This window comes from Epinephelus moara, chromosome 14, assembly GCF_006386435.1.
Source record: "Epinephelus moara isolate mb chromosome 14, YSFRI_EMoa_1.0, whole genome shotgun sequence".
NCBI classification, from domain to species: Eukaryota; Metazoa; Chordata; class Actinopteri; order Perciformes; family Serranidae; genus Epinephelus; species Epinephelus moara.
Window position 1 is genome coordinate 10,105,916 of NC_065519.1, and position 27,589 is coordinate 10,133,504.

At 39.3% G+C, this 27,589-nt stretch overlaps 1 protein-coding gene across 5 annotated transcripts; it reads left to right on the plus strand.

Annotated features, from left to right (window-relative positions):
• Window positions 1-1,811: 1,811 nt before the first annotated feature.
• Window positions 1,812-27,569, plus strand: LOC126401099 (otoferlin-like). 5 transcript variants are annotated; one of them, XM_050062184.1, is made up of 43 exons: window positions 1,812-2,000; window positions 3,057-3,127; window positions 3,587-3,713; window positions 3,832-3,886; window positions 4,084-4,215; window positions 4,327-4,389; window positions 4,489-4,573; window positions 4,660-4,819; window positions 5,488-5,674; window positions 5,812-5,998; window positions 6,207-6,430; window positions 7,686-7,794; window positions 8,163-8,346; window positions 8,680-8,800; window positions 8,923-9,023; window positions 9,886-9,976; window positions 10,071-10,187; window positions 10,301-10,453; window positions 10,567-10,756; window positions 11,157-11,281; window positions 11,374-11,508; window positions 12,438-12,599; window positions 13,121-13,240; window positions 13,343-13,504; window positions 13,832-13,994; window positions 14,193-14,266; window positions 14,360-14,386; window positions 14,497-14,628; window positions 14,836-14,908; window positions 16,455-16,573; window positions 16,729-16,866; window positions 17,072-17,203; window positions 17,356-17,483; window positions 17,597-17,767; window positions 18,172-18,332; window positions 18,954-19,096; window positions 19,228-19,316; window positions 19,500-19,598; window positions 19,816-20,057; window positions 20,216-20,394; window positions 21,088-21,188; window positions 21,863-22,070; window positions 25,684-25,819. In XM_050062184.1, exons 2-42 carry the CDS (start codon window positions 3,082-3,084, stop codon window positions 22,041-22,043), a joined length of 5,388 nt encoding a protein of 1,795 aa, XP_049918141.1. In that variant the 5' UTR covers window positions 1,812-2,000; window positions 3,057-3,081; the 3' UTR covers window positions 22,044-22,070; window positions 25,684-25,819. The 5 variants fall into 5 exon arrangements, with proteins under 5 accessions (XP_049918141.1, XP_049918145.1, XP_049918144.1 ...); XM_050062188.1 differs by having other exon boundaries at window positions 16,485-16,573; XM_050062187.1 differs by having other exon boundaries at window positions 11,374-11,505.
• The last annotated feature ends 20 nt before the right edge of the window (window positions 27,570-27,589 follow it).

The window sequence follows — 27,589 nt, forward strand, 5'->3', positions numbered from 1 at the left end:
TAATACAAATAATAACTTTTTTACAGCATAGATATAAAAGTTTTTCCTTTGTAAAGCTGATATCTGGCACCAGAGACAGCTCATCTCCACTGAGAGATTATCTGATGCAAAGCAGGGTTGCACATAATTGTTTTTTAATTAATGAAAATATTTTTTGTTCTCTATCAGATGAGAAAAGTCAACCCTGGAATGTTGGTTTGGTGGCTGATGTCAGCTTCAGAGTGTTTAAAGTTGTGTTTGATGACAACAGCCATCAGAGAATGAGGTTAGTATATAAGACTGCAGGGGCAACCAGTAACTTTGCACGATTGCTGACATGGTTACTGGCCATCCTGGAGGAACTAGGATCTCCTCAACCCCTCGTAGGCGGTAGTGAATCATGTAATTAAAGGCAGAATCCCTCAACAGAGTGGTCAGGTTGGTGTCGCTGAGAGTATCACACACTTCCAGCTGAACAGTCAGGAAAAGGATGCATCCTTTACAGTTCAGAGACATGGAAAGTAGTTGCATGAAGTTAACCATAATGTTTTGTTTGATGCATCCTCTATTTCATATATGTATCCTTAAACTTAGTTTGCTAAAAGTTCCATAAGTGAGAAGAGCCAAGATTTTTCCCCAATTTAATAATTATGATTGCATGTTTCCCTGTTATTCCCTCTAAGCAAAATCTATTTCTTTTGTTGTGAACAGTGATACCTCCGCATAATAAGGATGCCACATGCAACCCTGACTGGAGCACTTAAATATTTTAGAGCCTTGTTTCATCGGACACCAGCAACTTTAGACTTTGACGTATGGCTTACAGACTGCCTGTATGTGTAATTGATGAGATGATGAGTTGTACTCCAGCGTTGAATAGAAGTTGCATTGAATAGAGGTTGCTAAAGCATGCCTTAACTTAGCAAAATAATGCAACAGAATCAGTGCTTTTAACAGGTTTTTTGGTGGGGAAACACATCATACCACCTTTGATCCTTATTTATTCAAGTAAATATGCAAATGTATCAACAGATCTTGTGTGATTCAACATTGAGGTCAGTTTTTAAAGACTCAAACCTGAATGAATTTGAAACTGAAGGTGTTGCAAATAGGACTTGACACCATTTGGTGATTGCAAGACAAAAGACTGTGTGTCTGCACCAAGACCCAGTTTGGAGCAGCACCTTATTAAAGATTTAAAGGGAGCGTTCTTCCAACTAGCTTGGCCTGGCATTTTGTTTACTTCCATGAAATTCTATCACTAGTGACACTGCAATTTATTGATTACCTCATCCTCACACATTTTGAAGCTTTTCCAGTGAAGTACTGTTTTGATATACATTACAATATATACAGCATTACACACATATACCACGGTGACAAGTAGATGCACAGTGCCAAAGTGTGTTAAGTATAACAAGGACTTTAATTGGTTGTTTCTCTTCACTTTGTAGCATGCCTGATGTTGCATTATTTTACTTCTGAACAGCACAAAAGGCAACATCTTGTACTTTGTGATTATTTATTACTTTAAGGCTCCATTGTGGAGAATCACTATACAATTAAAATTCATCACTTGGGTTAATTTAATGTCTTTTCCCCTGTGTGTAAAAAATGCTGATATGCTTTTCAGCAACCATCTTAAAGAAGGATTTAGAATTCAAGAAAAAATATGTTTAATATTTCCTTTTGTTTCATGCACGGCCTATGCGGATTGGCAGACTCTGCTCACAGTGACGTCTCTCAGCAGCCCCTAGTTATAGTTACCAGTCTCGGGTTCAACACTCATGCACTATTCATTGGTGTATCACATCACTCCTGCCCAACTCCAGACTTGGACAAACCCAATAGTTTTCTGTACAACTTTACTTTGTAGCCTTATTCCTTACTGCTGTGTAAATGTCTAAAATGTTTATGTAGTGTTGCTTCCATCTCAGAGGAAAAAAAGTTGCTGTTTCCCCTGCAGGAAACCTCTTGGAGCTACTCAGAGGAGGGAGACAAGAGCATAATTTCCTTGTATGGTATGTATTACAACTTTATATTTCATCAGTATGTTGATACAGCAAGTAAACTTTGGCAGTTAGGCCTCGGTGTTTTGCAACATACCCAAAAGACAGGTTCTTTGAGGAGGGACTCCCTGATGATTACTTTAGTATTTCAGTTAAAATGTTGAATTTTTCTGTTTGAACACTGCAGTAATATTTAAAACTTTAAATTCTGTTTTCTCGCGGTCATTTTTCATTGCATGCATCTTTGTAATCCTAAATGTCATGAGTCTTTCAATGTGCAACATGTAACTTGTAAGGGTGTTACATTATTTTGCAGAGTTTCAAGCATTGTAACATAGCTTTAATGTGTTCAACTTCGCTTTCCATTTTTGACTATTACATGCAACTCTGAAAATGTGACGAAAATGCTAAAAAAGTAAAGAAAACACTTGTCAAAAAAGTGTCAGCCCTCCATGAACGGCTGTAGGTCTTTGTGTATACTTCTGAAATGTCAGTGTTTTAATTAGGACACTTGATCACAGCAAAAAAATTGAACTTTTCAAATTAAAACTGTGCGCCTGTGAAAAGGGCACTTTGCTAATTAAATACTGCAGATTAATCATTTTAAGTGTATTATTTTTTCACAATGCGTGTGAAATGTATCCTCTTTAATTGATGTATTAAGGTCAGCCCATTTGAATAATTGAAAGCCCCTTTTGAAGGCTAATCCAGGGTGTGGTAGCACGTAGACACCCCTGTTAAAATGGTAGCATATAAACTGTACTTTAGTTCTGTCATGACACTTTGAAACATGTTGTCTAAGTCATACAGTTTTTGAATACTTGTGCATTAAATGTTTTAAATGCTCTTAATAATTCAGGCATTTTCCAGTTGCTCTTGAGAATTCTTTGGAGCAATTAGCTGTTGGGCTGTTCAGACATAAGAATTGGGGTACGGACTGCAGAATATAGAAAATGTGATTGGCCTGCAAAAATACATGTTACCTTCTTTGTTTTTTGATTAATTGAAAGATTTCTTCATAAACCTATTGTCTATGAAACAGTGAGTCTCTTTACATTTCTTTCACAGAGCACACAAAGAATCGTTTTGAACCATGAAGCGCAGTAAGCACCGTGGACACAAGGAGGACAGAAACGGAGGTATCAGTAGCTGAGATGGATGACAGAAGATTAGGTCAAATAAGATAGGAAGTCCTGGCTGATATTACAAACTGGTGCTGGCTTACAGCCCACTGTAACCCATTAGAGAACATTTTGTCAAACCAAAGTACAAAAGATTTTCTCTACAGATGCATCAATTATCATATATTTTAATATTTTGATCTTGTTGTGTAGCACAGTAGCACAGTAGCTTTTTGGGCATTTATTACTCAGTCCTGCAGTAGACTAAATTACATTCAGCTTTGCTACAAGTGATTTTAAATGTCATGCACTGCCATTTTCACTTGTCCCTGACTTTTATCAAAAGCTCCCAGGATGAATAAACAATACAATGTTTTAGCGGGATGTTAAATGGTGGAAAAATCACTGTCACAATTTTTACATAGTTGAATTTCAGTACAAGTCGTCCTAATTGTGTGTCTGTCGTATGATGTCCAGATGAGCCAGCTATTCTGGAGACAGAGGACCTGGATCGCCAGGGCATGTTCATGGGAGGAGGCCCAGATCCTGACACCATCTCACTGGCCTCAGTCACAGCCGTCACCACCAATGTATCAAACAAGAGGCAAGCATGGTTCTGTTGTGCACATGGCTGCATTAACACATTTGTCTTGCTATTGTTAATCATGTGAATTTGGATTAGGATTCACACTAATGTCTCACACCCTCACATTGTCTTACAGATCAAAGCCAGACATAAAGATGGAGCCCAGTTCTGGAAGACCTATAGATTACCAAGTAAGAGAGATCTTACCCATCATTTTACTGGCCCAGTTTAACTTTTTAATGTGTGCTGATTTTATTTATTTAGTGGTTATGGAGTGTATTTAGATAACCATGTACCATAAAATGATGCCACACACTATAGCATTTATAGCCCAAGCTTATTCGTAATGCCTGTCCTGAGATTCAGTTATTTTATGATTTAATTTCAGGTCAGTGTGACAGTGATTGAAGCCAGGCAGCTGGTGGGACTGAACATGGATCCAATGGTCTGTGTGGAGATTGGAGAAGATAAAAAGTACACCTCAATGAAGGAATCGACCAACTGCCCATACTACAATGAAGTGAGTCAGTCATTGCAATATTTATTTATTTTAGTTGTGAAAAAGTCTATTATATATCTAAATACAGGGTTGATACTAACAATCCCATCACCAACTCTTCTCTGTTTCCAGTATTTTGTGTTCGACTTCCACGTCCCTCCAGATGTTATGTTTGACAAAATCCTGAAGTTGTCTGTAAGTTGTTTGATTCATAACAGTGTAATATAAAACTTTATTCATTCAAGACAAGTGTATTTAAAGTTGCAGTGTTTGTTTCCCTGAACCAACCCTCAGGTGATTCACTCCAAAAATCTCCTGCGTAGTGGAACACTGGTCGGAACTTTTAAACTGGATGTCGGCACAATCTACTCCCAGCCCGGTAAAGAATCAATGAAAATCAGCTTTGTTATTAGGAATCAATGACACTGATATTTTAATTAATTGGTCTTCTCTTTTGTCTCGCAGAGCATCAGTTTTACCACAAGTGGGCTTTGTTGTCCGACCCTGATGACATCTCAGCGGGCTGTAAAGGCTACGTGAAGTGTGATATTGCAGTCGTGGCCAAAGGAGACACAATAAAGACTCCACACAAGGCCAATGAATCAGACGAAGATGACATAGAGGGGTAACACCATTTTTTTATTGTGAATTTATTCTCTATTCTTCTAAAATATACTGTAAGTTCACATAAGGAATGTGGACAGACAACAAATAGCAAAAAACACTTGGTTAGGGTTAGGAAAGGATCATGTTTGGCTTAAAATACGTTCTCTCTGCTGATATCTCGCTAAAAATTATGTCATGGTAAATAAAAACCCTAGTTTTGTTGTTCGTTGGTCTTGAACAGTGGTCTGCAGCTGGCAGTGTGTGCACATTCATAGTTAAGCGCACACATATGTACCTCACAGCAACCCTCAGTGAAAATGAGTTCCAGCAGGCATGACAAATAGAGATAGAGGAAGTGTCTTGTACCAAAAACCTACTGCAGTTTCTTCAGCTATATTTTCATGTAGATTGATTCATAGTCTTTCTTTTCATTTCTTTTCATTTTAAAGGGATAGCTAAGAAAAAAAGGAGCTATAACAAAACTATATTAATCCAGAAAAGTTAAGGGAAAAGGGAAAGCAAAAAAAATAAAAATGTTTGTAGCAATTTGGCCTCATACAGTTGCAAACATGTTGCAGTGAGATTATTTAGACATGAGTGAGAATACAATATATAATAAAAAATAGATACAAAATTATGGATGTTCCAATTATTTATGGTAGATTCCATGTCCCATTTCTGTTTCAGCAATCTCTTAATACCAGAGGGCGTGCCTGCAGAGCGTCAGTGGGCTCGGTATTACCTGAAGGTCTACAGAGCAGAGGGACTCCCCAGAATGAACACCAGCATCATGGCCAATGTCAAAAAGGCCTTCATAGGAGAAAATAAGGACCTGGTTGATCCCTATGTCCAAGTACTGTTTGCTGGGCAGAAAGTAAGTAATAGTAACAATGCCAAACATTCATTGCCCTCCGTCTTCTGTTTCATCTCAGCCCGCTCAAAAATACAAATTACGCAAACATAATGATCCCTGAGTTGAAATATATATGTGATTTTAATGTGTGATTACAGGGGAAAACAACAGTTCAGAAAAGCTGCTATGAGCCCATCTGGAACGAGCAAATAGTTTTCACTGAGATGTTTCCACCACTGTGCAATCGCATGAAGATCCAGATCCGCGACTCAGACAAAGTGAATGATGTTGCTATAGGAACACACTTCCTGGACCTAAAGAAGATTTCCAATGATGGGGACAAAGGTGATGTATAACTTGCTCTTTTTTCTTGAAGTTCTTGAATTTCTGAAACTTTGTTCTTACCTGGACAAGATGTGATTGATCGGGTTGAGCAACTTTAATACATTTGTAAATGATAAGCATGCAGGATTGTTGACTTTGCAATCAGATCTACTCAGTGCTGTTAAAAGCATCCATGCCTTGCAAATAAAATGTATTCTCGATCTCTCAGGATTCCTCCCCACGCTGGGACCTGCCTGGGTTAACATGTACGGCTCCACTCGTACCTACACCCTGATGGACGAGTACCAGGAGTTAAACGAAGGGCTCGGAGAGGGCGTGTCCTTCAGGGCCCGCCTGCTCATCAGCCTGGGTGTAGAGATCCTGGACCCCTCCTCGCCTGACATTACCAGCTCCACAGAAGTGCAGGTGGAGGGAGTACCCAACATCTCAGAGGTGGGTTCCTGCTCGGATGAGCAGCCATGCAGAGGAAGTCAATTGTGACTCCTACTGACAGGTCATTGTGCAGAGGTTGTTGTGAATTATTAATCGTCTGTATTTAGCCCACCCGGTGCATTATTAACATGCTGTTTGCATTATTGTGGCTTCTTTTTGTTGGTGGACAATGTAAGTCACACAGCAAATACAATTGAGCACAGTGAGACTGCAACCCCCAAGTCATCAGGGATTCAGTTCTCACTGTCCGTTAGCTTGTATTACAGGGTTGTCAGGACACCTACATTTCATTTGTCATCAAAGTGCGACAGCTGTCAAAATTTGTTCAGTTTGTACATTTTTATTGCCACCGCCACAGGTACCAGTAATCCTCTGGGGTAGCTTACACATGTTCTCTAACTTCATAGAGAAAGCAGTTGTTATGGAGCAGACAGTGGTTTAATAGGAGAACTGCCACCATAGCAACACAGCTTCAGTTGTAAAATGTTTGCAATAAACTCCACCAGAAATATTAAGAAAAGATAACTTTATTTGCCATTTGTACACCTGGACACAGTCTGGGTACAGAGGACTTCTTGTGCAAAAAACACTTCAAGTCATGTCAGAAATAGACAGATAATAAATAGTAAAAGATAAAGTGCACAAAACAAGGTATAAAAAAAGTATAAAAAGTATAATAGATACAAGAATATAAGCACCAGCAGGGCATTCATTCATTCATCAATTTAAGTCTTGAGAAATGGAGATTCAGCACACTGCTCTTGCTCAGCATCGTAATTTCCAACATACCTGCATCTGAGATAGTTGTATATGCCAGTATCTGCTTTTAAAAAATTTGGCTCAAGTGATAATTTCTTCCTTGTGATCCTACAGTTTTTTGTAGCAACTCTTTTTGACAGCAAGCTGCCATGTTCATGATGTAATTTCAGTCTAAGCATTTGATATTTTTTACATATGTACATGATGGGCTAATAAAGTGTTTTCTGGATTTAACAAATATAAGTTAACTGTGAAATATTTCCATTTAGAAGTATATAATAGATGTACAGCTGAGATAATGATCCTATTTTGACATTGTTCAAATAGTTTTGGAAGTATATCCAATCATATAAAGTGGTTTCATTTGCAGATTTGCATATCATAGAGGAATGGACTATTGGCCCTTGGTAGAGGTCTACACTCTCCGAATGCCCTTCTAGTTTATTTAAAAAAAAGTTAAGACTCACATTCTCACACTTGTTTGTCTATTTCACAGACTGCCACCGGGAAGGTTGAGGAGTTTTTTCTCTTTGGATCTTTCCTGGAGGCCACAATGATTGACAGAAAGATTGGTGATAAGCCCATCAACTTCGAGGTCACCATAGGTACTTTTCATTACCTGCTCTTTTGTCTCACTTTCCCTCATGTCTCTCTCTGTCTCATCCTGAGGCTCAGTTTGGATCTTTGGACACTTAACCTTATTGTCAGTTTAATTTCTGTACAGAATTTATTGGAGAATTTGCAAATTCTTCTGTCAAAAATTCCCACTGCTAAATTTTCATTATGTAAGAGGAATTTGGAAAAAGTTGAAAGTAAAGGAATTTGAAAGTTGCAGAAGTTTTTAGAATCACTGTAAATATTAAAATGATAATGTTTTAGTTTATATGAAAGTGAGCTGTTTTGGAGACTAAAATACCATCAGTGGTGCAGCACATTTAAAGGTGTGACTACTAACAAAGCTTGCTGTTGCCAGGTTACTATGGAAATGAGATTGATGGGGTGGCGAGGCCAAAAACGAAGGGCAAGAAGGGTGGAGGAGATGGTGACGAAGAGGAAACTGAACTGATCCACAACTCCAGCGAGGAGGAGGCAGAAGATGACGGGGACCTGACTTCAGTGGCGACTACTCCTCCGATGAAACCTGTCATCACTGACCGGTCAGAGCAAAACACATCACCATTGTCGAGTGACGACTAACAAACTGTTGTTTATGAACATATCCTACTAAAAAAACAACAACTGATGAACTGCTTTTGTATCATGATTTTGAGTTTAAAGTCATTAAAACAGTGCTGAATATTTACTTATTTTAGAGTACACAATCTAACCAGACCAGAATTATTCATTGCCAATGTAACACTTTGCTTATTAGATTCACTTTACTTTGTTCAATGCGTTTTTGAGGATCAGTGTACCTCAGTCAACATCACAGTTTAACTTCCCAGGGTATTTTCATTTTGATGGAATGTATTCCTTATTTGTATCCTCAGAAACTACTTTCACCTGCCCTATTTTGAGAGGAAGCCGTGTATCTACATCAAGAGCTGGTGGCAGGACCAGAGAAGGAGGCTGTACAATGCCAACATTATAGACAACATTGCACACAAACTAGCAAGTCATACACTTTACCACTAAGTAGATGAGCATAGTATTAGAAATGAATTGATTTGGCATTTAAATACAGTTTCTGACTTTATCTGACTGAGCCTAAAACTCTTCTGTTGCTACCGCAGGAGGACGGACTGAATGATGTGCAAGAGATCATCAAGACAGAGAAGTCCTATCCTGAGCGCCGACTGAGAGGCGTTCTGGAGGAACTCAGCCAGGGCTGCAGGTCTGTCATCACAAACTTCAACTATACATTTAAAATGAGCTGTTTTGAATGTTAAAGCTGGGGTAGGCAGTTTTCTGGAGAAGGCAAACAAAATGCCAGAATGTGAAAATACAGCCCTCCTCCTGCAGCTCTATCCTCTCTGTCCTAAACCACTCCACCAGACAAGCATGGGCATATGGACACATTTCATACAGTAACCTATACGAGTACTAGTCATTTAATTTAATCATCCTGATCATGCTTGTGATCTTCTAGGAGAATTACCAAAAACGGTGTTTTCTTGGCAAACTTGTGGGCCTGTAAAGCTATATGACATGACATACTGTGATTTGAGCTCTAGCTCATACTAGCTACATACATATGAACTTGAATTAACTGCCGCCATGAGCCTTTGGCTCCAGTTAGCAGACGGCTCAACACTTAGCAACATATTGAAACGTTTTGCCAATATTGACACGTGTTTATTGTCAGACTCTGTCACCTATTTTTAGCGTGTTTTCTCACATTTAAAAAAAACTTCATATATTCGCTAATTTTGGTGGAAAAAGGGTATTAGACTCCCTTTTTGATAAGTTCGTCATCCTGAAGGGATGTGGATGCACATTTGCATTTGTGGAACAGCCAATAGGAACATCCTCTCTCTGAAATGACCTGTGATTGGCCAACATTTCCCATCACAGGCTAGATTTTCTAAAGCCTGAAAACAGAGCCAAGAGAAGGGGCAGAACCATTTAAATTACAATATGCGGAAAGTTTTTTATAACATTTTCTCCCCATTGGTGAAAAAAACCCTGCCTACCCCATCTTTAAGTCTAATAGATTATTATAGACTTTGAAACTGACTGAGCTCCACCTCTTTCAGTCAGTTTCTTTCGCTGGCAAACAAGGACCAGAATCAGTCTGGCAGAACCAAACTTGACAGGGAGAGACTGAAGCTGTGCATGTCAGAAGTGGTATGTCAATTAAAAATAATGCGTTTTTTTTTCTCCTTGTTTATTGTTAGTATTTGTACTGTCTCGCTAAATGCTGGTCTGTTTCTGGGTTTAGGAGAACATCGGCCAGCAAGCTAAAGCCATGAGGTCACAGGTGAAGAAAAGCACAGTGAGAGACAAAATCAAGCTGGCTCAGAACTTCCTCACAAGGCTGCGCTTCCTGGCTGTTGAGGTGAGATCTACAACATTACGTCTACTTGTGTTACAAATGATTTTTTTTTGTTGTACATGCTTGTTACGTTGAGGTCATTTCATGTTTAATGTGAGTGTTCTTTCTTTCTGCAGCCTCAACACAGCGTTCCTGATGTTTTCATATGGATGATAAGTAATGGGAAGCGCATTGCTTATGCACGTGTTCCCTCCAAAGACATCCTTTACTCCAGTACTGAGGAGGAGACAGGGAAGGACTGTGGCAAAGTCAAGACAATCTTTCTCAGGGTGAGTTTACACTACATCTAATCTGCTATGTATTTTGAATGTTGCATCATATTCCCTTTCACCCTTGTGAAGGATTAAATAATTTAGTGTTATTTTTTCCTCATATACTGAAGATCCCTGGTAAGAAAGGTTTTGGGCCTGCTGGCTGGACGGTCCAGTCTAAAATAGAGATTTATCTGTGGCTGGGCCTGACTAGACAGCGCAAAGACTACCTGAATGGTCTGCCCAATGGATTTGAGGAGAATAAGTTATCCAGAGGACCTGGCTTGCCGTGCTCACCTCCCATCAGCCTCACCTACATGAGTAAGACCGTCAACCAAATCAGTATTTTTATTTTGTTAACTTTACACTGAAATAAAAGGGCTTATGTAATAAAATGAGATTTTTACAATATGTTAAGTATGTTATCAATTGACAGAATGGTGATATTTTAAATACCTTAATTTTATTTAAATTAGGATAATCCTACTATAGTTTTCACAAATGTCTGTAAATGCACAACACATATTGAACAAAATATGGCACCTTCTTAAAATCAGTTTACTCATAACTCCTTTTTAACTCATGCGTCACTTGTAACATGTTACTACTCACCCTCTCCCCTCAATGATATCTCGAGTATACATAGATTTTGAATGAATGAATGAGCATCAAGTCTTATTTATTGACTGATTCATTTATGAGTGTCTTTATCTCTCTACAGTGAAACAGATCTTCCAGCTGAGGGTCCACATGTACCAAGCGCGCAGCCTGTTTGCTGCTGACAGCACAGGTCTGTCTGATCCCTTTGCTCGAGTGTTCTTCTCAACACAAAGCCAGGTCACCGAGGTGAGCACGCACAGAAGGCTTCTAAGGAAGTCAGCTGTCAGCCTGAGATATGATTCATCTTAATGACATGTTCTGTTTTGTTTTGTTTCCAGGTGCTGGCTGAGACTCTGTGCCCGACATGGGACCAGCTGCTGGTCTTTGAGAATGTGGAGTTGTTTGGAGAGGCCACCGAACTGAGAGATGACCCTCCCATTATCGTCATTGAAATCTATGATCAAGACACAGTGGTAAGGGTTGATCTGAAATAGACACGCCTGTCTTTTTCCATTTGTATTAATGTGACAAAACAGTCTACCATCACACAGCTTGAATTACCAGATAGCAACCATTCTCCTCCACCCTTATCATCCTAATAATTAAACAGTCTGCCTGTCTTTCACTTGAAATCTAAGACTTAACATGTCCTTAATGAGTCTACATCCAGTGTGTGATATGCCCTGAGTAAATGTGTTTGTCAAAAGCAGCCTGATATGAATTATATTTGAAAGAATGCTTTTGCTGACTGACAATTTTATATTTGTTCCTGACAATAACACCATTGTTTTGGATGACCCTTTGGATAAGTAGAGTGTGGATTCTGATGGCTTGATGTACTGTAGAGGCACTGTAATGCGTGCAGAGTAGATTGTATTGAAAGGCATGCAAGAGGGATAAGATATGTCCATAAGGATAGATGGACTCTCATCAACTTATACCTGTTGCATTCCTTTAAGTGACACTTTGTGCTTTTTGTATGTGGCCAACAGAGAATTGGGACTCTTTTTAACCACTAACTGCAAGAGAGATTTTATTTTATTTAAACATAAAGCAGTGAATGATCTTTTGACATTATATGAATACATGTGTCTGTTTTGCAGTTCACTGGTTATTTTAGGTATGTTGCTTATTTTTTCTTTTGGGCTCTTTGATCTTCAATGGTTTTTTATCTAGTCTGCCAAGAAACATGTGCATCTCAAGCCATGTTTCTTCCTGCTGATAGGAAAAATCAAATAATAAACGATTACACCATAAACACCTTTTCTTTAATGAGGCCATGGTAACATGAACACTGACTCACTGGATAATGGTAGGCTAAAAAGACCATTCTTTCAAATATTCAAACCACAATGTTTTACAGGACGGATATTTAAGGTTTCATTGACTGTTATGCTTTCAGGGTAAAGCTGACTTCATGGGCAGAACATTTGCCAAGCCTGTGGTCAAGATGGCGGATGAGCACTATGGTCCCCCGCGCTTCCCTCCCCAACTGGAGTACTATCAGATCTACCGTGGGAACTGCAGTGCCGGAGAAATGCTGGCAGCCTTTGAACTGTTGCAGGTGAAGGTCCAGACACACCAAACCAGACAAGGTGCTACGTAGCCAGTTAGCACATTAACAACACAATCCAGTGTCGAAGGGACAAAGGATGTTTACCATTTTCTAGTGAACAATAACACAAACAGTTGCGAACCATTTCTGCTAAAGAGCTCAATGGCTAAAAAAAATAATCTTACTTTGCTCACTTCCGTTTATTCTTCTTATGCACTGAGCTTAACTGCCAGTCAAGTGATTTTCTTTCACTGACGGGCTCCACCGGCATTTAACATGCGGAATCAGCTGAAAAACAGCTGACAAGGGCCGACCAGTGCCAACGGAGCAAGCTGCCACGCAAAAATTAGGGCGACAGATTCCCCTTACAGCGCGACATTGACCAATGGCTGACAGTCAGTTTGGTGTGTCAGGGCCGTTAGACAGATATAGACACCATCTATTTTTGAGAGTACTGTAAATGGGGCTAAAATTATCAGATTATATTGAAAATAAATTATTTATAAAGTTTTCCTTGTATCCTCTGTCAGATTGGTCCCAATGGGAGAGCTGACCTGCCTCCCATAGACGGTCCCACAGATATGGACCGCGGCCCAATCATGCCTGTACCACTGGGGATCAGACCGGTGCTCAGCAAGTACAGGATTGAGGTGAATACTTTGTTTTAGCTTTAACTTGACCAGTGTTATTTATTTACTAACAGGAAATTGAATTTAAACTACACAATCACCCAACCCTTCGTGTCGTTTTAGGTTTTGTTCTGGGGCTTGAGGGACTTGAAGAGGGTGAATCTGGCCCAGGTGGATCGGCCTCGTGTGGACATCGAATGTGCCGGAAAGGGAGTCCAGTCAGCCCTCATCCCCAACTACAGGAAAAACCCCAACTTCAGCACCCTTGTCAAGTGGTTTGAAGTGGTAATATGTCATTTAATTTTTTTTTATTATTTTATTTATTTATTTTATTTTATTTTTTTTAAATTGGGGTTGTATGAGGTACTTATCCGTAGTCACATGGCAGTCAACACACCCTCAGTTTGGAGAAGTGGCAGGGGTGCCGTCATGGAAGCTAAGCAATGTACTGCTGTGGATGGGGGCAGCAGCAAAATGTATTTTCTGAATATCCCTTAAGCTCACATTTACATTTCATGCAGTTTAGAAAATAAGCTCCGAGATGCATCTAAAAACTAATTTCTGTACAATTATTTCTGTCAGTCAAACTAATTCTGGATTTTTGCACATCAGGATCTGCCTGAGAATGAGTTGCTTCACCCACCACTGAACATCCGAGTGGTGGACTGCAGGGCTTTTGGCCGCTACACTCTGGTTGGCTCCAATGCTGTCACCAGCCTGCGGAAATTCATCTACAGGGCAACAGACAAGCAGGCCAACAACTGGACTACCACAGGTATAAACTAAAACCTGGAGTCATCTTATACTGTAGTGCGGTTTCTTTTACATTATTCCTACACATACAGTAATCCAAACTGAAAAGAGAAAGTACAGTACGTGTTTACCCATGTGATAACATTGTTAACAGGAATTGTGATCAGACAGTTTATGATTATTCAGATAAATTAATTCACATTCTCTGTTTATCTTTCAGAGGAAATCATTGTCGTCAACATGGAACCTGAGCCTGCTTTCAAGAAGATGGACACTGTGGTCAAACTAGACTCTGTAAGTTTAAAAATTCTGCATTAAGGTTAAAACAGACAGTAGAAAGCTAACAAATGTCATGTTTGACATTACCCACTCTGATTTTCTACCCAGTGCTCTGATGCTGTGGTCAAAGTTGAGGTAAGCAAATTGCTTTTGACTTGATTAATCAAAATTAAAAGGTCTTCTGTTGTTGCGAGAATTCCTAAAGCTTTACTGACAACATGTTTGATACATCTTTGTACAAAAAGGATGATGATAAGGATGGAAAGGGGAAGAAGAAGAAGAGGAAGAAGGGTGATGAGATTGAAGAGGAGGAACTCGATGAGAGCATGTTGGACTGGTGGTCCAAATATTTTGCCTCCATTGAAACTTTGACAGAGGTGAGTAACAGGAAGCAGCCATTTTGAGTCTTCTTCTGCTTTACTGGCTGCAGTAGCTGGATAAAATTAAGCTTTAAAGTATCAGGGCAGGTTGAATTAAATTCTCTTACTTAAAAAATAATCTTGATTGACTCAGATCTTAACCTAAGTATCTTGTTTTGGTCTTGATAATTTCAATTGAGAAATGACCTTGTTCTGCTCCCACAGGCTCTCAAGGCTCAAGAAGCTGCTCTTTCAGATTCAGAGGACAAAGATGAAATGGACCTTGCAGATGGCGGAGGTAAAACCAGATAAAATGGCAAACAAGACCAGAGTTTTATTCATGTCATCAATTTCAAAGTTATACATTATTCAGCATGCTTTCCTGTACCTCTTTATCAGCCCTAAATCAGATAGTAGCTAAAAGCACTCATTTACCTAATGAGGAGTAGCATATCAGTCATGTTTTTCATGTCATTAAACTGCAAAAAATACACTCACATACTTTCTTTAGATCAGAGGGCATCACACGTCTAACCACAGTACAATCATGTACTTATTACACTTTGACCATTCAAATTATGTCAATGCATGTTCACCTTTTATGAGTTCGCTAACTCTTGATTGTTGTTTTCCTCTACAGTGCAGTAGTGAACCTCATAGCCCTCGTAGCTCAAGAATGCCTCCATGTAGATGATGACATGAATCCAAATTTCCATAAGTGGGACAACCGCTTTCTCTCTCCCATATATGCATATTAGCCATATGCTTGCCATGAAAGTTGTCAATGAAAAAATACAGTGAATATATTTGTTTTTCTGATAGAAAATACATTTACATGGTTGATTCTGCGCTGTGCCAAGTAGGCTGAACAGAATCAACTATTTATGATATGACACAACATATTGTGCACGCAAATCATGGTCTGTATAAAAGAAGTGGATGTAGCCACCATGACGTCACCCATTGGTTTGTGGACTACCATTTTGGAGCCTTGAGTTTGCTTGAGGCTGTGGTAGAGTAGTCGATCACAAGGTAGTCACTCCATAAAGCCTACCCTGCTTTATCATCTATTTTACTCTTAATGGGACCATAATTTTACAAATGAACATCACGCTGTATTGAAGAACACTTGAAACTAGAGATTGAGATCATAAACTACTTAGGAAAATGTTACTGAGGTAATAAATCAAGTGAGACTGAGAGTCATTTTCTCATAGGCTTTTATACAATCAGAATTGCAACCAGCTGAGTTGCCCTCTGCTGGCCATTAGAAAGAATACAGCTTTAAGGCACTTCAGCATTGGCTTCACTTTTCAGACCTTGAGGCCATGTCCACTTCTTTTATACATCCTATGATGCAAATGTAGTTTAAACTATATTATGCGGTGCATATTACTATAATATACTTTGACATAACTTGACTGTGGATGATAACGACAACCAAACAGTCAAACTTGTTTTTATTTCAGACCTTGAGGCCATGTCCACTTCTTTTATACATCCTATGATGCAAATGTAGTTTAAACTATTATGCGGTGCATATTACTATAATATACTTTGACATAACTTGACTGTGGATGATAATGACAACCAAACAGTCAAACTTGTTTTTAATGAGTTTTTCAGAGATAACACACCTGCCTGCCTGGAGGATCTTGTCACACCACCAAGTATCCCCACTGAACTGTATACTTTAATAGTATACAATTCAATGGTATGCTTGTTGTATACAGTAACAGCTGGTTTTGGCAACTTTCATGTGGAATTCATGTCTCGAGTGCTCTGCTCCTCCAAACCCCCACACCCCCTTCTTCTTTCCGTCCTCACCGCTAACCTGTACTCAGATATCAAACCTGATGAATCTCCTGTGAAAGGCACAAAGAGAGGAAAAGGAAAGAAGGACAAAAAGAAGCCTGGAGTAGATCCATTTGAGAGGAAGAAGCCGAAGCTGGATGAGCTGAAGGTACTTGACTCAGCATCTACACCTCACCTGAGAGCAATTATATACTTGTTGGTTGTACATGTCAAGATGGGATTGGTATAAGCAGGTGCATTTTTTGAAAAACATGTAATTCAAAACCAAATTTATATGTTGATAAATTTGTGTTTTCAAACAAGGTGTACCCAAAGGAACTGGAGGGTGAGTTTGACGGCTTTGAAGACTGGCTCCACAGCTTTAATCTGTTCAGGGGGAAAGGCGGTGACGATGACGACCAAAATGTGACGGATGAGGACAGAATTGTTGGAAAATTCAAAGTAAGAACAAAATGTATAGAGTACAATACATATTTAATTTATTAAAGACCAGCCTGTCATAGCTCACTCTTTTATGTAGCTGACATAAGACAACTGCAGACAGTACAGAATGTATTACACACCATGGAAAAGTTTTTAGGTAATATGTTGTTCCCCAGTATTTTTTGCAATTTAACGATTTATTTGTTTGACTGTGTCCCTTTAGGGTTCAATGTGCATGTACAAAGTGTCAGATGACATGCCCAGAGACATGAGCTTTGACTCCAACATGGGAATGTTTCAGAACATTCCTCACAACGATCCCATTAATGTCCTCGTCCGCATCTACGTTATCAGGGTGGGTCTGATTCAAGGATTCATTAACTGTCATTGCAGGATTGCACGATTAAAATTATATTGCAAATAGAAAACTTTGGTTACCATGGTTGTACTATACTGTACTTTTATTCCACCTTAGTTATCCAAAGCTATCTATCTTTTGTTTGGCAGGCAACTGATCTGCATCCCGCTGACATCAATGGGAAAGCTGATCCATACATTGCAATCAAACTGGGAAAGACAGAGATCAAAGACAAAGAGAACTACATCTCAAAACAGCTGAACCCTTTGTTTGGCAAGTAAGTAGAAACGCTTTATTTCTGATAAAACGATCAATATGTTTGAAACGTATTATGCATGTTTTCAAATATGCTTGTAAACTTGACAAATGCTGTATTTCTCTTTTTATCAGATCCTTTGACGTGGAGGCCACGTTCCCTATGGATTCCACACTCACAGTGTCAATTTATGACTGGGACCTGGTGGGAACCGATGATCTGATTGGAGAAACCAAACTTGACCTGGAGAACCGTTTCTACAGCAAACACAGAGCAACGTGTGGTATTTCGTGTAACTACGCCATGTAAGAATCAAAAACCGACCTCCCTGTAGCAGCGTGTGCTAGAAATACTTAAGTTTTCATTGTTGCATGCACTCTATATGGTGAACATAGACTGTATGAAAGAAGTAGACTCTCTCCTCCATATCTGAAAAGTGAAGTCAATGTTGAGTGCCTTAAGCCCGCATTCGTAACAATGGTCAGCAGAGGGTGACTCCACGGGTTGCAAGAGAAGACTGATCGTATAGAAGTTAATGAGAAATTACTTCTTACTTGATTTATAACCTCAGTAAACATTGACTTGAATGTAGTGGCCTGACCTATGTCATTAACAAGGTGTGCTTCTATTACACATTGTAGGATTATCATAGATCTATAAAATGTATTGGTCATGATATAACTGTAACTGCTTTTGCTCTTTCCTGTAGCCATGGTTACAATGTGTGGCGGGACCCAATGAAACCCACACAAATCCTGGCTAAGCTGTGTAAGGATGGCAAACTGGATGGGCCTCACTATGGCCCGGGGGGAAGAGTGAAGGTGGAGAACCGTGTCTTCATGGCACCGACTGAGATAGAAGATGAAAATGGTAAATGTTAATTTCACTCATACCCATTTGTTCCTCCCACTGAATTCGTCTAATTACCAACCTTTATCATAATTTACTATTATTTATTTGACCTGGATTGTAGTTCGGTACAATACAGATGCGTCCTGGGTGTACAAGAGTGGGCTCAGAGCAAGACATTAAATACCATTCTGACCTTTAAGCCATGTTAGGATTCTAAATTAGAAAGATGGAGGCTGGAGTGGTGGAGGCAAAGCTTTGCCAGCAGCAGTGTGTGGCAGCACTGGTGTAGCAGGGATCAGTGATTAGGAAGTCATATTTAAATGGACCAACATGTGATGGTGTGTGACTGATTAGAAACAATGATCCAATCAGCTGGCTGTCAGCTGATTACAGCTGGGGTGTATGACCTCTTTGTCCTGTATGAACTAACACAGTGCTTTTGACTTTTAAGCCGCTGTAACAAGTGAACTCCCCCGATGTGGGGTCAGTTAAGTTTATCTTAACTTAATTTAACTTAACTAAACTAAACTTAGATTGCACTAAGTGGAGCAGAAGCTGATTGCCTAAATGTGAAAGAAAAACAAAAGTGTGATTTCATATGGGTATTAATCCATCAACCATACTGATGATGTTTTTCAGGTTTGAAGAAGCAGACAGATGAACATCTTGCTCTGACTGTGTTGAAGCACTGGGAGGAAATCCCACGAGTCGGCTGCAAACTTGTCCCAGAACATGTGGAGACCAGACCACTCCTTCACCCTGACAAACCAGGGATTGAACAAGTATGTCAGTCAGTGTACTCATACTGTCCCTACTCCAGTCAACTACACCTTTTAATCAGGCCTCTTTTTTCACTTAAACATTTTGTTTACACACTTTAAGACCTTATTTCCTTGTGTTCATTTGCTTATAGGGAAGAATTGAGATGTGGGTGGATATGTTCCCAAAAGACATGACTGCACCTGGCCCTGCTCTTGATATTTCACCAAGGAAACCAAAGAAGTACGTTCACTAGTTAAACCTGTCGGTTCACAGCTTTACACACACTGTATACATGTTTTGCCTGATGGCGCTGATAAAATCCAACAGCCAGACTTCATCTTGAGCTTTAATTTAAATAAGTATTGAGGTTTAATCATTGATTAATATTTCATCATACATCTTTTCATTTTTGCTTGTTTCCAGGTTTGAACTGAGGGTGATCGTCTGGAACACTGATGAGGTCGTTCTAGAGGATGATGATATCTTCACTGGCGAGAAATCGAGTGACATATTTGTGCGAGGGTAATTATAAGTTCTGTTGGTTTTGATGTTTTATTTTTTGTCTTTTTGCTAATTTGTCTTTACGTTTGTGGGCACATCTTGACCAAAGGATGATGGATTTAAACACACAATTCTCAGATTCTGATTTACATTGAGATTAAAGGAAACAGCCATTTATTAAAACCAGTGCTTGGTTTGTTCAAGATTTAAATTTATCCTTCACCTTTTCCTGCAACAGCTGGTTGAAAGGGCAGCAGGAAGACAAGCAGGACACAGATGTCCACTATCACTCCATCACTGGGGAGGGCAACTTCAACTGGCGCTTCGTCTACCCCTTCGACTACCTCATGGCCGAAGAGAAGATCGTCATCTCAAAAAAAGAGTCCATGTTTGCCTGGGATGAGACTGAATACAAGATCCCAGCTCGTCTTAATCTGCAAGTGTGGGACGCAGACCATTTCTCTGCAGATGACTTCTTAGGTAAATCATTTATAATAATCTTTGGCTTCATGAAACACCGGCAGTCCCACAGAAGTAAAACAGATGGGGTACTTGAGAGATTGGTTGACTGCTTTTGAAAACTGGATAAGATGTAAACATTGTCACATTTTGCTGAGTTAAATAATGTCTCTTTGTAGGGGCGATTGAGCTGGACCTGAACCGTTTTCCACGGGGTGCAAAGACTGCCAAGCAGTGTACCATTGAGATGGTGACAAATGAAGCAGAGATGCCTATAGTCTCCATCTTCAAACAGAAGAGGATCAAAGGCTGGTGGCCTTTTGTGGCCAGAAATGAAGATGACGAGTTTGAACTCACGGTAGGTCAAAGTAAAAACTGACCCGAAATGTTAGGATTACAGTCTGCTCTCTTTGGCTGCACCTGTGGTGAAAAACTGTATTGCAGGTGTGTTTTTGGATCTCACTTAGCAGGGATCCAAATAGTTACACCTGACCTGTGTGATGTCCATTTGCAGTTTTTTATTTTTAAGTTCCATCCTCTGTAGTCATTGCTATTTTTGTTGTTCGATTCAACCATTCTAACAGTTTAGGCTGAGAATAAAGTTGCTTATAAATACGCTTTCATGTGAAATTCAGCCAATTTCCGTGCATTCAGTGGGACCATGCAATAACATGACTATTTGAAACAGATAAAATCTCTTTTATTGTGGAGTTGCACATGCCTGCCCTCTCTGGTGGATCAGCCACTGCTGGGTGATGGAAAACACATCACTAATTGTGCACTGTTTGTGATTTTTTTCCCCTGGAATATTGCCCCAGACACCCAGTTTGTAATACTGCAAATATAAGGGCATTCATCAGTGGGCCCCAGGCTCAGTTGCCATTTGGTACCTCATACCTCATTTGGCGATAGACAGCGACTTAACAGACATTTATTTAAATGAAAATCATTGAGATTTTACTTAAAGCCTTTAAATAAAGAAACTGCTGAATGGGTTGAACAATAGCTTTAAACCTCCTTTTGACTGAGAGTGTTTTTGTTGTCTTTTTAGGGAAAAGTGGAGGCAGAGCTGCACCTGCTGACGGGAGAGGAAGCAGAGAGAAGCCCAGTCGGTGAAGGACGCAACGAACCAGAGCCACTAGAGAAACCCAAGTATGATGGATGTTGTGTTATCACCACACTGACCACCCTATTGATCTATCTTTCTCAATTATAATGCTCATTTTATTCTGTGGCTTGGCTACCTTTCACGCTTGCCATAAACACACATACACACAAATTCAAGAGTACATATTGTTTAGCTGCTCCAAGTCCAGCTTCACTAAAACATTTAAACTCCATAAGGTGGTCTGATGCAAACAGGCCAGATATAACAAAATAAATGCTATGATAAATTAAATTATAATATATACATAATAAATAAAAAGATAAATCAGTCATTAATGAAAATGTGAATTCGCAACCAAATGTCAAACAAGCATAAACATATTTTTAAACAATTATAAAATGGCATAATAATATAATAAAAAGAGGAAAGACACTTTTACGAATTTACTTCAACCGAGTTCTGGACTTTTACCTAGGATCTTCTTTCTTAACATGGTAAGTTGCTGTTTCTTCATATCTTTTGTGTATTTCTACGTAGAATCATCTGTAAGTTCTTAACATACTGTAAATCATTTCTTTGTCTTGCCTTTTGCTTTGTCCTAGTGTCACTAATGTCAGCTGTATTTACATTTATATTTGACTTAGAAAAAGAGCAAAAATAATGGTCCATACTGCTTAAAGTTTGCAACTACTGAACATCTGTAATTTTGTCCTTGCAGCCGCCCAGACACCAGCCTTCTGTGGTTCCTCACTCCCTTCAAGGCCATAAAACACTTGGTCTGCAACCAGTACAAGTGGCTGGCCATCAAGATTGTCACAGCTCTCCTGCTGCTGGCCATGCTGGCTCTTTTCCTCTACAGCATGCCTGGTTACATGGTCAAGAAAATGCTGGGAGCTTGAGATGTTGCTCAGACACCTCTGCAGAAGGTTCCAGCAATTTCACTAACCAGATGGTTTTTCTACTCCCTTGTTCTACTCTCTATCTACACTCTTCCCTTAAAACCTTTCCCCCAAATCAAAAATCAATATTTTATCTTTTACCTGTAGTGATATTTATCACTCTAGATTGTTTTGGTGTGAGATGATACAAGATAACAGAACAATTAGACAACAGTAACACAAATAACCACTCGTTACAACCAAGGTCTGCAGAAGACCATCCCTAAACCAACAACACGTCCAACCTTGAAGCAGATGGGCTACAGCAGCAGAAGACCACACCGGATGCCACTCCTGTCAGCTAACAACAGGAAACTGAGGCTACAGTTCACACAAGCTCATTAAAACTGGACAATAGAAGATTGGAAAAACATTGCCTGGTCTGATGAGTCATGATGTTCTGCTGGTAGGGTCAGAATTTGGTGTAAATAACATGAAAGCATGGATCCATCCTGCCTTGTATCAACGGTTCAGGCTGGTGGTGGTGGTGTAATGGTGTGGGGGAGATTTTCTTGGCACACTTTGGGCCCCTTAGTACCAACTGAGCATGGTTTAAACACCACAGCCTACCTCAGTATTGTTGCTGACCGTGTCCATCCCTTTATGACCACAGTGTACCCATCTTCTGATGGCTACTTCCAGCAGGATAACGCACCATGTCACAAAGCTCAAATCATCTCAAACTGGTTTCTTGAACATGACAATGAGTTCACTGTACTCCAATGGCCTCCACAGTCACCAGATCTCAGTCCAATAGAGCACCTTTGGGATGTGGTGGAACGGGAGATTCACATCATGGACGTGCAGCCGGCAAATCTGCAGCAACTGTGTGATGTCATCATGTCAATATGGAGCAAAATCTCTGAGGAATGTTTCCAGCACCTTGTTGAATCTATGACACCAAGACTTAAGGCAGTTCTGAAGGCAAAAGAGGGTCAAATCGAGTACTAGCAAGGTGTACCTAATAAAGTGACCAATGAGTATAGGTTGTAGAGATGTCTGCTTTCTCACCAAAATAATGGAACTAACTTGAATTGTCTTTATGCCAAAGCACACCCCCCCAACCGAATCATCATGCAGAAGGAAGCGTGCATCTACTCATGGATGAGAGGCTTGTGCTCGTGCTTAATGGCGTCCTCCTCAGTTGAGCTTCAACATTAGCTATCTCAGAGGTGCTATGTGAGCTAGCAGGAGATGCACACTTCCTCCTGTGTTGTGAAATGGTTGCAGGTGTAGTTTGGCAGAAAGAAAATAGTTCCTACATGAAACTGCGGACAACAAGGTCTGTGGATTATCTTGAGTAGCCAAGTCATCATTTAAGGACAGAGACATTCCTGTTGAGTTTAGAAAAAAAATTTTTTTGGCACTTTGAGCACCACAAGCTGAGTGCCATCTAGTTTTATTATATTGGAGAGAAGGCAGACATCTCTATGGCTGATGACTCCAACACTGCAACTCACACCAAAAACAATCTAGATTCATAAACTGTGCTACAGGTAAGATATATATATTTATTTGTGATTTGGGGGTGAACTGTCCCTTTAAGTACACCACAAGTCATTTTATGAACTAAGATAAATAGAGCAAAACAACATACTTTGTTCAGAGCAGCATATTCTCCTCAATATTAGAAATGTGTTTATTGTTTTGTATATTCCTGCACTGGCTTTTAGCTATCAGATGATTTAAAGTAGATTCTTTAAGGACCTGAGTGTTTATTGACTTTTTGTGTCTCCTGAAAATCTGCTACATATGATCAGTTGAGAGTCTGCATTAGTGTATCCAAATAAAATGTGACCAAAACTACTCTAAATCATTTTAGCATGTAATCTAAAATTCATGCAAACTCACTAGGTAGGTAAATTAAGGCAATACTGTCTGATAATCAAACTGTGGTGATTCCACAGTGATACCAGGAGGTCTCTCGCAACATATCTGTGATTCCATTTCTTATTTATATCCTCCTGAGAACTTGTGTCCTTGTATGTGCACCTTAAACTTCATTCTGCTAAGCTTAGGCCTGTTGTCCTCATTCCTGGACATTTTTTTGTGCCATCTAGTGGTAGTAAGAGCACAGTATACTAATCTAGGTAAAAACAAGATGGCAGCCATCTCTGCCAAGTCAGTCTGCAGGTGTCCCTGACACAAAAGTGGACAAGACATTGGTGATTTATCATCAGCTTGTTAAAGGACATTTGGACTTAATTGTCGTCTCGTTTGAGGAAGTTGGGACATTATTTTCATTGACAATATTAGTTTCTTTACTTACCAGGTTCTACTAATCCCAAATAGCTAGGACAGATTAAAAATGCACACCAAACAAAAGTTCAGGTCTCAGGAGGACATGCATATGAGGTGTATTTAAGAAATAAAAATTTCAATGCACCTGACCCATTTAATTTTGAAGTGGTTGTGATAAGTACTGCTACCTGTTCGCTAGGTGTTTATTTGAAGTAAAATATTTTAAGTAGATTCTTTATTTTAGCTTTAGTTTTTTTACATCATACAAAAACAAATTTGTGCATTCCAAAATCACAATATGCCGTGCTTTGAAGACATAAAAAAACTACTGAGGGAAGTTAGAACTTCATCCAAGATCAAACCTGGTTAACCTGGAGTGTGTTTCCTCTTGATCGAGAGGAAATGAAGGTAAGAACCAGAACTTTAAACATACATCGCATAAAACCAACTATCCATGTAGTACTGCTCACTGAACAGTATATGACATTAAATATAGTTTTTCATTGTGGTGGTTAGGATTTCTTTTTCGTTTTTATCAATATCATGGTTAGGTTTGCACTGATTTATTTCGGTTTACATGACTGTTAATATGACATTCTTGGTCAGTGCCATGCAGAGTTTGACAGAATTTGTGAATAAGGTTGCAAAAAAACAAACATTTCATTCTTAAAGGTTAGGTTCAGATTTTTTAAAAGTGTGTCTAAATAAAATACATACATGTCCATATGTACATTTAAAGAGTAATTGGTCAGTAATATTGTTCCTCTTGTCTGTACTGTGACTGTGAATTGGTGTCTTTATAGACTCCAATGGAAGAGATGTGGGACAAAATCTGCATTTCTCAGTCCATGCTAAAACACTTTTAAAAGTTTAGCCAAAGTTTAAATGAGGCTCCAACAGCCTGTGAGGCCAGATCAAGTTGGTACCTCCCACAGTTTGTAGTCGGAGTATGAAATTTACTGTGCTTTCTTGTGCAACTGAAGTGGATGGATGTAACAGGAACTTTAGAAGTCATTCACTTGCTTTATCTCAGCTACAGCCTCATATTAACTTTTACTGAATTTTAGGATGCATAAAGTGAGGACTGAATTATGCCCTCTATTCATTACAGCTGAATCACAGTGAAGTGATTACTTTAGCAGACACTTTATGGGCTAGTATACACAAGAGGAATGATTTCAGAATCAACGCAACTGATACAATAATAGGGCTCAAACACAGGAAAATCAACCCAGGTGGGGAGCTAAGCATGTCTTCTCCTGGGTTATGCTCTGTAGGAACCTCCTTCTGTGTACATTACTTCAGTATTTTTATTTCTGTGGCTTTCTATAATTCTGATTACCTGTCTTCGCTCCACCAGCCGTCCAGATGTGGCCCTCCTCTGGTTCCTCATCCCCTTGAAAGCTGTGAAGCACCTGTTATGTGACCAGTACAGGTGGCTGACCATCAAGATCGTCACTGCTCTCCTGCTGCTGGCCATCTTGGGTCTTTTCCTCTACAACATGCCTGGTTACATGGTGAAGAAAATGTTGGGTGTCTGAGTCAAACCAGCAGATGATAACTTTCTTCAGAGGGTGTGCATTCAGAAATAATAAGAACTGTTTTGTGAACATTTGCAATTTACCATTTGAATAAATATTGATGCATTATTAAGAGCATTATTACAATAGCTGTACTAGTGATAAGTATTGAGTGCATCCATCATTGGTTATTATTTTAGTCTGTGTACAAATCTCAACTGTCAGTCCTTTTCTTGGTTCTTGAAATGTGATTTTCTTTATTCCTTTTAAATTCAGTTAATGTCCTTTGCTCACCTATGAAAACATTTTATTGAAAAAAATAAGTGAGGATTTGTAGCATAGTTGACTTGTGTTGGAGTTCAGATTTTCTTGCTTGAGCATTGTTTTGTTTATGTATGATATTTCAGATTTGTGAATAAATTGACCTCTGTACCACTCAATGCTCTGGTTGTCCTGTCATTTGTTTGTGTGGTATGTATATGTATGTTTTTGGAAACTGAAAGGACAGTGCGTGCCTTATTATTTCATCATCTGTAATTAAAAGTCTTAAACGCGTGACACATTCTGTCATATGCATTTCAGCTCATAGAAAAAAGTAGAAGCAAACTTTTAAACTTCCCAAGTAAAAATACTAAATAGCTGATTGTAAAACAGTTACTTAGTTAAGGTACTGTCAAAGTCAAGTGATTATTACCACAGTTAGATTACCACCACAATTTGCTACGATTTTTATGTCAGAACATCAACGAACACCACTGACCACTCTGCGAGTTTCATGGCCTTGAAAACAAATGTTTAGGATGGTTTTAGGACAGATTCACACATGGCCATGGGCAGCAGTGTTAAGCCAGGCAGGGGAAAGCCAAATTCTCCGATAATGAGCAATCGTCACTATTTTGGTCTTAACCACTCTATTTCATCATAAACAACCCAGAAATGGGGCTCAAAGTGCAAAATACCGGACTTCCCCTTTAACCTTTACATTTTGGTTAAGAGGAAGTGATTATTACCTCAAGTTGTATTTTTACTTTGTTACTGCACCACTTGTGCATACATTCTATGTGGAAACCAGTGGATTTTTTTAAATTTATTTATATTGTCAAATTTCTAACACACTGTTTATTTCTGTGCTCCACCAGCCGTCCAGATATCGCCCTCCTCTGGTTCCTCATCCCGTTCAAAGCTGCGAAGCACCTGATATGTGACCAGTACAGGTGGCTGACCATCAAGATCGTCACTGCTCTCCTGCTGTTGGCCATCTTGGGTCTTTTCCTCTACAACATGCCTGGTTACATGGTGAAGAAAATGTTGGGGGCCTGAGGTATCTGATGGATTTTACTGCTTCACCCAAAGATACCATTTCACTTGTAAGTTGCTATTGTGTTCTCGATAAAGCTTTCTGCCATGTGACCAAAGACACCATCAAGTTGTAGGTTATAAACATTAGAATGGCCATGGTATGCAACACAGCAAGCTTGTTCTCATGTTGACATGTAATCGCTAAAGTGCATTACTGCAATGTAGTGGTTCAAATTTGTTATTATTCCAATATGACAGGTAGTTAAATTGCTTTAAGTATCATCATTATTATTATTATAATTATTATTGTTTTTTCTTGTGGTTGTTGTGGTTGCTGCTTTTGCAAGGTAGGGCTGTCACCTTTGTGCTGATTTATTGTGAACTCAACAGTTTGTCAACAGTGTGCAGTATTTGTCTGACTTTTGGATTTGTGAATAAAGTGACAAC